Below are 12,322 nucleotides of genomic sequence, written 5' to 3' on the forward strand. Positions count from 1 at the left end.
CAGCTGTGCTCAGGGAGGACTGAGTCATTAGAAATGTAGCCCTGGGACTCAAGATTTGTTTGTTAAGGATTTTCTTCAAGGGCAAAGAGAAAGATCTATGATGGCTTAACCACAAAGATTTTCATGGGGTGGGGTGAGACTGAAAAAGGCTCCATGAGCTTCCAGCCTGTCTGGAGGGTTTTAAAGGTCCTGCTTTGAAGAAGCCTGCTTTACTTCTATCTGACTGGGTCAGGCATTGTGAAGTAGTTGGCAAAGTTTGCCTGTGTGCCTCTTAACTTCCCCCAAAAAGTGTCTCTCTGGGTCCTATACTCAGAGGATATGCTTTCAGTTCTAAAATATATCAAGAGAGCACTCATAACTGTGTTAGGGCTGGCATTGAGAGTCACATATCATTTACAGATCTACATTTGTAAGAAAATTCACCCTGTGCAAAACACCATCACATGGATACCTCTAGTTTAACCTATAAACAATGTAAGGGTAATTTTTAGCTACATTTTACAGATGAACAGGCTCAGTCTGCAGGATTGCCTAAGGCCACGTGACTAGTAAGAGGCAAAGCTTTGACTGTTGAGTCCAGAAGGACACCTCATCCTGTGGTTGTTCTACTAAGCCACAACGCCTCAAGATTGCCAAAACATGCTGTGAGAGCATACAGCAAACTAGGTAACAAGGGCCGCAGGGTTGAAACCACTTTCTTGATCTGATTTGCAATGAATGCTAGCACTACAATTGACTTATAGGACACACAGAACAAATCTGGGAACATACTGTTATTCCCAGAGAAGACACTGGGAAATTGGGTCCCCCCCCGCCCCAAAATTTACCCATCCTAGAGGTTTATGTTCTTGGAAAACTTTTCTTTCAGACTGGAAGAAGACAAGGAAATCTCATCAATTGAAGAAAATTCCTTATAAGGAAGCTTTATTCACACACGGGAGAGGATCAGATCCCATTGTGGTTCTGGTTAGTATTTAGATATGTTCAGTGAACACTTTTGAAGGGTGTGTGTGTAGCAAGGCAGTGTAATGGGTATAGAGTTTCTTCAACTAAACCAAGAAAGCTGTATCCTTGGGATTAGAAAGGGGATTATCAAGTTAGTTGTGCAGTTCAGGGAGAAATAGGAAGACCACAGGTGGGAAAACTCTAAAACAGACTGTGAATTGAGATTATTTGGACACACCAGATTACTTAGGGACCTTGACATGGGTTATATCCCTGTGTCTTCGGTGCTCAGAAAATAACACATGGTGAGATCTGAATACAAGTTCAACACTGTATCCCCATTTTTGGAAAATGGACCAATTCCCTTCCCTTGCCTTGGAAATAGCTGATCAAAAAAAACAATGATACAGTTTTTTTTTTTTAATTTTTTTTTTATTCATGCTTTTGCCCAGTTTGTTGACACCTCTTACATGCCCAGGCAACTGCTCAAGTGTATTGGGAAATACAGTTGGGTATTGTGCAGTTGGCTGGCCTCATGGTGGAGGTGCTCTGGCTGGGATGGAATGCTGCTAGGGGGACTAAGATGAAGAGGAGTCAAGGAAGTTGTCAGTTCACAGGTTAGTGAGCAGCCAGTCCAGCAACTGTTTCCTAGCCACGTTTCCCACAGCTTCATCCAGTTGCCATTCTTTGGCGAACTTCATGACCTCTTGAAGAAGACCTCCAACACTGTACCCCTTTTCTGCTGCTTTAGCTGAAACCTGAGGAAGCTGTGGGGAAAACAGAGCTAGTGTGAGTTGCATGATGCTTTTTGGAGGAAAGACCTGCGGACAAAGTGAACTAACACCCTTCTACCACCCAACCCCCTCAACCCCTAACTTCTTCACCTACATCCACCACCTTCCCACCCATGATTCTAGGATTAGAATACAGCATGTCATAGATACAGGACTAGAGGCTGCTGACACAGCTTTCCTTTTTCCTTGAACCTTCTCTAATGACATAGATCTAAATGCCAAAGATATTTTTTTTTTGAGCTTCAAAAACAAACTCTGAAATTAGTTGTGTTCATTAAATACTTCTCACCACATGCTGGACCCTTCAGTTAGTCTGTGCTGATTGCTAGGTCAAGGTTTGGGGGTTGCCATTCCCCCACCTCCCTAAAAAAGCATGAGACTTGGAGTAGGGAAGATTGTCTGGCCTTGGCTCGTGGACTGAAAATAACTTGGTTAAGTATTTGTTGTTTCTGGAATCCATCTAATGCAGGAAACCCAGCTGTCAGGGTGTGTGTGTCTGTGTGTGTGTGTGTGTGTGTGAGAGAGAGAGAGAGAGAGAGAGAGAGAGAGACAGAGAATGTACATGTGTATGAACGTATGAATGCTGGCCTCCATGGAATCCGAGGAGCACAGCCAGGACTAGGGTGAGGCAAGTGAGGCACCTAGGACATAAAATTTAAGGAGAAAAGATTCTCAGGGCACTTGCAGGACCCATGAGTTTGGGGGAGGAACATAGGGAAAATAATAAGAGACTAGTTTCAAACTGTTTCTGGTAGGTCAAACACAAAATTAGTCCCTGATACTTCCAACACCTCAAGAGGGAGGGAGGAACCCCATTTTCCTTTTCTTTCCCCTCCTCTCTAGAGTACTTGGGGGGATCTTAACTCAAAACATGAGACTTAACCATCATTCCCCAATGTTTCACTAGTTTGTCAAAAGGGTCACTGATGAAATGCGTTCATCTCACTCTCCTCTTCTTGGTGGAAATGCACAGACCTTGAGATGTCCACTTAGCTAGTGGTTCACTATTTTTGTGTCTTTTTATGAGGTGAAAGCAATTCATGAAGCACATGGTAAAGAATAGACTTGAAACTGGAATGATCTTGGGCTCTAAGTACAGTGCTGCCTCCCTGCCTCTGCCCATTCCAACTTTCTTCTTGTGCCTTAGATGCATTACTTACCTTTTCCAGTTGTCCATCATCATCTCCCATGAAGTAGAGCATGGGCACGTTAAACTGGGAGGCTGCGATCCACTGCAGGACAGCACGGAGCTGCTTTTGCAAGTTACTTGTAGAACACTGATTATTGACAATTACTTCATGTCCAGGAGAGTCATGATAGTTCTGTGGCATTGCATCATTGTGAGTGCATCTGGTGCCCCTGAAAGTGGGCTTACTTGTTGAGGCTACTTGTTCTTCCAACTCAGCGAGGGCTGCCCCATTTTTGCTATACTTAGCCATGATAAGGCAGAGCTTCATCACAGATTCTACCAGTTGATCTATAAAATGCCGGTTCACTTGCTTCATCCCACTGATAAAGTCAAATTCTTGATGGTCCTGGCATTGTTCTTCTCCTTTGTCAGGTCTCTTGGACATGGAAGTTGCTTTGTTTACCTTAGGCTCTGAACGCTTGTTCTCACCTTCGCATGGATCCTCACAGTTGGAGCTCTCATTAAGCAGTTTCTGAATCAGCATTAGAACGATGTTTGACATGTCCATTTTCTGGGAGTCTATGTGTTGGTTCTCCTTTAGACAAGTGGATGGTCCAGGGGCTCCGTGAGATTCTAGATGTTTCACTGAAAATGCTTTGGCACTTTGGCCACCTCCACACTTCTCATATTGAGTACTCTGAGCCATATAGCCAGTGGTGGAATCAGGACAGTCTTCTTCACATGTATCTTTGCCCCTAGCCTGCTGGGTCAGATGGTACTGGATCAGCTTAAGGGCAGAGACAATCAGGTCCTTGGCCAGTGAATCTGTGGAAGCACTGATCGTTTCTCTTTTCTCATCTTTATTGCAGCATACTTTGGTAGCAATCTTACATGGGTTTCCTTGCTTTTGGTTCCACATGGTCAGGCCCTCCTTGAGGATGTGTTCTCCGACTTTCTCAGCACTAGTCAGTGGCTTGCATGGGTCTGATTTCATTTTGCATTTGTCCTTCCCTTTCATTTCAGCTTTCATGGCTGAGAGTTCAAGACTCTGGTTATTGCATTTGGGATCATGGGACCCAGCTTTTAAAGTTGCATATGACAGACTCTGAGATTTAGTCTCCTTCTTCTCACCAATAAGGGCACTGACCAAGCGCCTCAGCATGGCCTCCATGATGTCTGCAGCATTTTGTCTCCCATGGTTGAACAGATTTCTCTTCACAGCCGAGACAAAGTCTGAGTCAGTCATCAGGACCCCAGTAATATTATGCAGGTTCTTCATGCAGGAATCAATCAAATCAGACACAATTTCCTTGGTATGCTTTAGCAGCACCCTCTTCAGGACCACACATGCTGGAATTGGCTTCCCAGAGCTGTGCACTTTCAAGGTCTTCATGACGGAGAACATCATGTCAGATGCCACCTGATTTGCATAAACCATAAGTCCCTTGCTGATGGAATCTGCAAATTCTTTGCTATCTCTCTGGCATATCTGTTTGTCTCCACTTTTGTTCTTGTTGCATAATTCGCTATATAGAAAGCTTTTCTGGCCACCTTCCTTGCCCTCCTCCCCAGTGCCACACATTTCTGCAGCAGTCAGTTCCATGGCTTCGTGGGCCATTTCAGAAGCAATCTTGCTCACAGTAGGGGATGGAACAATTGAATGATGAAGGCATTTGCTTCTACCTTCCAACTTATCTTTGATTTCCTTACGGGCCATCTGGATTACCAGAGAAGATAGTCGGTTGGCGTAGAAGGAAAGGTCATCCAAAGAACATTCGCCATCAGGGGAAATGACTGCTCTCTGAGTGCTAAGAGATTTGGCTGAAGTAGCTGAAGGACTTTGATTATTGTTGGTGTTTTTAGCTGCTGCCATCTCTAGCTGTAGGTTTTGAGGTCTGTTCAGCAAATCTGTGTTCACTTGATTGGCATAGACACTGTAGCAGTTCCCAGAGGATGATCTGTTACATCCGTCCTCTGTGTCTCCTACTTTATGTTTACAGCTAGAAGTTGAGGGGCTCAGTGCATGTTGGAAACCCAAGGCATACTTTTGGAGATCACTGAGAAGCCAGTTGAGGACACTTATGGGATCAGAGGAAGCTTGTTTGAAAAGGCACACAGATCCCTCCGTCTAAAAGAAGAAGAAGACCTATCCATAAGAGTTTGGGTAGGCGACTTCTTTCCATTATTTTATTTAGAAGATGCACCAGATTAGGGACTTGAACTTTTAGAGTTTGTGTGGGAACATAACATCCAGTTATATCCATTAATACACAATTAATGCAGAAGTGGCAGCAACAAAAGTTCAGACTATACACGTGTATACTTTATACAAGTGTTATCAATATATGTCTGCCAATTCATATGAATATGTTGTATCTCAATGTGTCAAAAATGTGTCAGTGTCTGTTGTGTGTGTATATATGCATGGAAATATGTATATATGCATGTGTGAATATCTCAATACATGTGAGAATGTGCCATTCTGTATTGTTAGTGTATGAAAATGTGCCTCTGTGTGTGTGTGCAGATGTGTGACTATGTGTAAGCATGTATAATAATGTGTTGACATCATAACCTATTGTATATGTCTACTGTATCGGCTGAACTGTGCATGTTAGTATGCATATTTGTACACGTGAATGTCAAAATATGAGTGTCTATGTCAGTGTGTCTCTGAATATGTAAATGAGCAAGTGTCAGTTTGAGTAATCTGCATATATGTGTATAAGATAAATTCACTAGTATGTATCATGCAGTTATAAATGCATTTACGTATGTTAAAGCATAAATTCACATATTAACATACAAATTCATTAATATAATAGATATATTAATATGTGTATGTTAAAATATGAACATGTATAAACAGATGATTGTATAATGACTATATATGTTCAGAAATTGGGCATCAATTTATGCTATATTTGTGTTATGTCAGTGCTTGACAATGTGTGTGTCAATGTTATACACACCCTGGCATTTGAGTATGTGTGTGAGTAGGTGTGTTATTGCATTTGTGTCAACAGTGTATGTATCAACGCATACAAACAAGTGCATTAGTAAATATGTGTCACTTTGTGTAAGTTTGTGTGTATATCAGCATGACTGTGTATGACCATATACGTCTTTACATAGATATGTATATTTGTAAGTGTGTATACCAATACTTGAGTCTGTATGGTCACTGTGTTTTGATCAAACCTTATGCATGTAATGTGTATGAATGTATTTTCATGTATTGTATAATAAGGGTGCTTATGTGTGTCATGTGTGGGCCTGTCACTTCATCTCACTCTGTATGACCTTGTATATCTTTGTATATGTGTGTCATTGTTTATGTTATGCTTGTTATGCATGTGTGTGTCAATATCAAATGTAGCCAAGCATGTATTTATCATGGCTTGTATAAATATAAATTTTTTATATTTATAAATGTATACATTGATGTGTGTATCATTTTGTATAAATTTATATGTGTATTTCTATGTCTGTGACTGTGTATACCCATGTCCAGATATGTGTACATGTACTATAAACACATATTCCACTCAACACTAACTACTGAGCTCTCTGCTCCTTCTATTGCTTCATCTCCTCTCTTTTCACTGAATTTCTAGAAATGTGATCATAATAAAGGCAACTTTTTGCAAACAAGATTAAGTTATAATCAAGGAGCTCTGCATTGTATATAGGAAATATGGGCTGCTTTTTCAAAAATTAATGCCAGGTATAATTTATCCCTTTCTTAAGACTCCAAAATTGAGTTGGCCATACCCAAATAAACTGAAAATTCTTTGGATACAGTAATGTAAACTTGTTTTTCATTCCTTGGGGGCCACTCCTTTCGCTCCAAAGGAGTCTGGGGCCAGAAATTATGTTTTGGTATAATATGAGCCTAGAGATACAGAACAAGAAACATTTGACTCCTTTGCACCAAAGTCTAATACTCTGTCCTAATACCAGCCACTCCAGTCTTGTATGCATGTGAGGGTGACTTCTTGTGTGCTCTAGTGCCCTCCACAAGCCAGGAGCCTAACAGGTATAATTTTGGATACTTACACAAGACCAAAAGGAGTCTGTATGTGATAGTGGCATGCAAGACTAGTTGTTTCTAACTTTAAGCTACTCAACAGGCTAGGTAATCTCTTAAACAAGAGGGTAAGGACAAGGCACTCAAATTCTTGGTGGTTATGGATTGCCTCTGCTCCAATTCCTCTTTCTTCCTTGTTGGATGCTGGGCAATGTGGGGCACCCAGATCTATTACCAGCCAGCAAAGATTGCAAATAGTCTTGTATGATTCCGATTGGATGGGTAGCTGGAAATCAAGAGAGGGCATTCTGATCCTCTGTGATTAGTGTCATTATTAAGTACCTGGGAATTGAACTTACTGTGGCCTTGAACTTAGGTCTGTGCTCTCTAGAATGTCATAGTATTCAAATTGATGAGCCTGTTTGACAATACTTGTCTTACCATGTCTGACCCAGAGTCCTCAGACTCATCATTGAGCTGAGAATTAGAAGTGGTAGAATCTCAGAGGCTATGTGTACCTTAGACTGGTCTTTCTTCTCAGTGTCCTTGATCACGATAATCTCTTTTTCTTCTAGATTTTCGAGGCTTAAGTTGCCTTCTGAGCTGGAACAAGCAGCATCCTATGGAGTTAAAGGGTGAGATCTTACACAGTTGCTTTGAAGAATGAGACGAAGCTCCCTCCACAAATTACCACTCCCCTCTCTGAAGATGCTCACAAAGCTATCAATCTCAAGAACCATATTCATCATCCTTCGAATGTGTTTTTTAAAAAATGAATAAATAAAAAACAACTTTTCAGACATACTACCTTCCATGTGTCATCTCTTTCAACCCTACCAGCAACTTAAATGGCTTCTAAAATGAGACTTGTTATCAAGAGTGACAGTAAATTCAGACCAGGGATCTTGGGCTCATGAGACTGCTGGATTTCCCTCTGAATCCCCTCCACCTTTCCCCTCACTCCCCCAACACTTTCCATTCTTCATACTTCACTGATAACCCTTCTCAGCAATTTCCCACCCATTCTGACTCTGAGCAGAGAGTACGCACCTTGCAGTCTTTATCTTCTACATTCAGGGTGGACACATCAACAAAGCATACCTGCATCAAATTAGGAGAGTAAATTTAGAAAACCTCTTGAGAAAGGGACATAATTTCTCTTTCTTGGAGATGATAATAGCACCTACCTCATAGGGTTCTTGTGAGGATTAACTGAGATACTGTATGGAAAGCAGGTAAAAGCAGATTGCCTGGCACAGAGTAAGTACCCAATGAATGTTAATACTGTGATTATTGTTAGGCAGACAGAATCTCGGCATTAGTACATTTCTTCAATGAGAATACCAACCTGTCAGAGCAAGGCCCAAGGTACAATATCCACATATATTAATTGAGAAAACTAAGAAGAGAAATGACTTGCCCAACTGACACAAAAAGGTGGAGCATGTATTAGAACTCAATTTTCCTGGCTTCCAGTTTAGGGCACTTGCCACTACACTAGTGTTTCTCAAAATTTACTTTATTATCAGTGATCTAGAATAGTTTAAGTAGTATGTGGATAAACATTTCTGCATTTAATAGGTGTATTTTTATTGTGTGTTAGGGAGAATACATACTAGAACATCAAACCTTGGATATTTATGGATAATATTTCTTAGCATGATTGTCATTTTAAAAATGTAAGTCAATTTTTAAAACATTGTAAAAACACATATTAATTAAATAATAGTATGTGTGGCATTTGAACATGATAAAAAAATGTGAAGCCCTATGTAATTACTTGAAGTTTGGGAAACAGACCATGAAGCATTTAGCCCTCCTGAGGGGTGCTAAGGTAACACTGTTACCTAGGCAATATTATTATGACTTAACAGGCTTAACTAATAGGGGCTGGTTGCTAGGCAACCACCACTCCTCTCTCCCCTCTGGCTCCTCCCCAGCCTCCCCTCCCCAGGTCCTTTACATCACACCTCACCCTGCCCCTCCCTTGATTTTTATCTCTGTGATGTATGAGCATGCTGGCCCCTGACAGACCTTGTTGAGCTTGGCTGCTTGGAGAAGTCATGGTATCATCGTCCATTAGTTTAGTTTGGGCCCCAGGATATCTATACCCATATGCCAATTTTTCCTACTCCTCGGCAGGAGTCATTTTCTATCTTACCACTTTCCGGTCCTGATCTTGCTGTCCTGCTGGTTTGTAGAGGTCTACCTTGCACACACTCCTGCAGCTGCGTAACCAGTCAATATCATCAGACATCTGGAAAGAGAAAGAAAAGAAAACTGAAATTCTTATATATGGTTTTTGGAAGCTGGGTCAGTTTGGATAAGAATCTCTGGAGGGGGTTCTGAAACCTATTTCTGTGTTTCATATATAGGTTTAGGCTAGGAACTGGTGAAGTGAGCAATAGGGGACACATTAAAATGTTTGAATTTGATGCTCAGGATAATGATCTTTTAGCGAAATCCATAGTCTCCTTTAATTTAGACTCCCCACACCAAGTATTTGGAATCATGAGAGTATGATAATCTGGGAATCAAATTTAAAAGGAAATCTAGTGACTTTAGCGATTACATTTAGAGTGATTTACTTCTACTCAACTCTACTAACTAAATCTCTTTGATCTCCACATTTCTTTACCCACTTTTGAGTACCTTCAAAAAACCCCAGCTCACCCTCCCCCATCTAACTTAATTCTAGCTAACTCCAGTTCAACCAGTCTTTCCTGTTACACTAAAAAAAGTGAAATTAGATAAATATCTGTAACACATCACTCAAAGCCATTGGAAAAGACTAAAGTCAATAGCAGTAAATAAATAGCCCTTTTATTAAAACAACATATATAATTTCAACATATAGAACAAGATTCTGAATGCTGAGAAAACCCAGTCTAATAGCCATAAATATAACACCAAAAGACAGCAATCAGAGGGAAGACCAGACCCTGATACAATAGAATCAAGTTTAATTTATTTTAGAAAGAAAAAATAATCTCTACCAACTTTCTTCCACTACCACCCCCACCACCACCTCCCAATCCAGTCTGGAATTAAAAGTGAAAAGGAAATGACAGAAGCCAGTGACTGATTTTTGCTATGTAAGACATGAGATTTATGCTCAGAACTCACAGTTAATTGCTGAGTAGACTTGTCTTGATATCTGGAGCTTGAATTTGATTTCTTTTTAAAATTTAACAAGAGAAATCTTTTTGCCAAGTATTAGAGGGCTATTGAATTCCCCCTGCCACCCTCCCCTCTCTCCCCTCCCTTCTGCCCCTCCCCTTCCCTCTCTCCTTCCTCCCCTCTCCTCTCTTCCCCCCTCCCCTCCCTACTTTCCCCCATCTCCAGTCTCCCCTTCCCCTCTCCTCCCTCCCTCTCCCCTCTCCTCACTCTCTTTCCCCTCTCCTCCCTCCCTTTCCCCTCTACTTCCCTCTCTCCCCCTCCCCTTTCTTTCCCCTCCCTCTCTTTCTCATTCTTCCTTCCTCCTTCTTCCCTTCCACCCCTTCTCTATTCCCCCACAACATATTAATAATAGCTATTCTCTAATGGCTATCTTTTCATATGATAATACTACATTCCTGCTCTTTACCATCCCTGCCTCCAACCAAGATCTTCTTGAATTCTTCCTTCAGGAATTTCTGTGAAACCTTGAAAAAGTTATAGGAAAAGACTCCTACACACTCAGACGAGCGAGTTTCTTTTTTTTCCCAAGAGCTACATAGAGAACATTAGCCTACTAAAAAAAGGTGGAGGCATAGAGTCCCTTATGTGATTCAGATACAGCCTAAGTCCAAGTCCAAAAGAACTGTGAGAAATAAAATTTATGAACTCATTACCTTGATGATGAAGTTCTTTTAGACGTTGGGCTGAAAATGTGCTACCCAGAAGGGAGATGTGCCCCTTTAGATGGAACTGAGAAGCGCCAAGTTTTTGGGCACCTGCAGCTGGCTGCCACCCCTGTCAGCTGTTGAGCCAGACTGAGGGCCCAGGCTTTCCCCTGCTGCCTTTGACCATGGGGTGTGGCAACAGGGTTTGTTGGGTCACAATGCCTGAAACCATAGCAACCTGACCAAAGGTGGGCATGTTGGCAAACTCAGTAACCTATTCCCATCAAAAGCACATCAGGCTGTCTGCTATGGGACAAACTTTTTCTGTTATCTCTGTGAGGGTACACACATTTTTCTCACATTTTCTCCAGCTCACAGTCTGTCAAGATATCCCTTCTCTTTTTATTTCTTGCTAGACCTCCAGAACAATGTAATCATATCCCCACTAGAGAATCAGAGTTATGTGGCAAGAGATCTTTAGATTTACATAGAAACAGAGAAATCTTGACCCAAGTCTTTTCTGGGTATCTCAAATAAAAGTATGAAAATAGAAACTTGGAGGCTGCCTTAGCAGATTCTCTAGTTTCACCTCACCATTAAGATGTCCCCTTAGCTAGTCAAAAAGAAGTCAGATGTCCCTACCATTGTAGTATCAAAGCACGCCATCATGTAGGACCCTTGAATGATGTTTTCTTGTCGATTTGGATGCTGCGATGATTATTCCAGTCTGCCTCAAGATGCTGGTCTCTTCTTCAACTCTCCATGCCCTCCTAAAGCCTTGACTGCCAGCTGGTACCAGAGCTACTTCTTGATGACATCACAGTTTCTATAGAGAACAGTGACAGCACAATGTTGGAGGGCTCTAAGGATTCTGTGTGCTCTAACTGGTCCAGCAGGCCTTCCCTGTGAGAAATAAGTAGTCCAGAGAAAAGCTGATCTAGTTGAGACAGGATCTATCCTTTGCAGACTCCTTAGGCCATGAAAAGACTTAAGCTCCACTTAATCTTTTCCATCTGGCCAGTGCTGGTTTGTTGGCTACAGTATGTGTTAGAGCATTATTCATTACACATTGAGATGCCTTCATCTCATCTCACTGAGTTTAGCCCCAGTTTGGAAACATTATCCCACAACCAAATGGCTCTCACTGTGCCAAAGTGTCATCTTGTCTTTCCTTGTTTCTTCTCCACGTCTCCACTTTAATAACTGCATGCATGTAAATATATGCATCTGAATTAACAATCAGTTGAGATGATCCCCTAAAAGAGTTTCATATTCTTAGTTCTATCTCCATTTATTCTTTTTCCTGTTGCCCCTGATATTGCATCTTCTAACTCTGCTATATGATTTTGATCCTGTTAGTTTATGGTGTTAAAGAGAAACAGCCAGGAGTTTGTTAGAGGCGGCAAGACAGATTTTATTCAGACCACTGAGTTAGAAAAAAAAGGCTTGTGATGAACAGATCTCAACTCCACTGAAACAAAAGGCAAGGTGTGCTAAGGAAAGGTACTGAAGGACATTGAGTGGGGGTGAACTTGGTCAATGTATTGGGGCATCTGTGCTTGCTAACGGGTGCTTATTAAAGTTAGGCTTCCTATGTTCA

At 41.4% G+C, this 12,322-nt stretch overlaps 1 protein-coding gene across 3 annotated transcripts; it reads right to left on the minus strand.

Moving 5' to 3' along the window:
- Positions 1 to 1,365: 1,365 nt before the first annotated feature.
- AKAP4 (A-kinase anchoring protein 4) lies at positions 1,366 to 11,678 on the minus strand. 3 transcript variants are annotated; one of them, XM_032258690.1, is made up of 6 exons: positions 11,365 to 11,678; positions 9,060 to 9,155; positions 7,949 to 7,999; positions 7,417 to 7,518; positions 2,900 to 4,996; positions 1,366 to 1,712 (listed from the first exon to the last, which is right to left on the minus strand). In XM_032258690.1, the coding sequence occupies exons 1-6, from the start codon at positions 11,389 to 11,391 to the stop codon at positions 1,557 to 1,559; spliced, it is 2,529 nt and encodes an 842-aa protein (XP_032114581.1). In that variant the 5' UTR covers positions 11,392 to 11,678; the 3' UTR covers positions 1,366 to 1,556. The 3 variants fall into 3 exon arrangements, with proteins under 3 accessions (XP_032114581.1, XP_032114583.1, XP_032114582.1); XM_032258692.1 differs by having other exon boundaries at positions 1,390 to 1,712; positions 2,900 to 4,585; XM_032258691.1 differs by lacking the exon at positions 11,365 to 11,678 and adding an exon at positions 10,732 to 10,874 and having other exon boundaries at positions 1,390 to 1,712.
- Between the last annotated feature and the right edge of the window lie 644 nt (positions 11,679 to 12,322).

This window comes from Sapajus apella, unplaced genomic scaffold (assembly GCF_009761245.1).
Source record: "Sapajus apella isolate SASKATOON/1434 unplaced genomic scaffold, GSC_monkey_1.0 scaffold103, whole genome shotgun sequence".
NCBI lineage: Eukaryota > Metazoa > Chordata > Mammalia > Primates > Cebidae > Sapajus > Sapajus apella.

What these genes read in the sequence shown, in the direction of transcription:
- AKAP4 (XM_032258690.1), bottom strand. Translation starts at nt 11,391, where the DNA reads ATGATGGCGTGCTTTGATACTACAATG. An exon ending in AAGATCAGGACCGGAAAGTG is followed by an intron (nt 8,000 to 9,059) that starts GTAAGATAGAAA and finishes AATTTGATGCAG; the next exon opens with GTATGCTTTGTTGATGTGTC. An exon ending in AGAAGAAAGACCAGTCTAAG is followed by an intron (nt 4,997 to 7,416) that starts GTACACATAGCC and finishes TTCTTCTTTTAG; the next exon opens with ACGGAGGGATCTGTGTGCCT.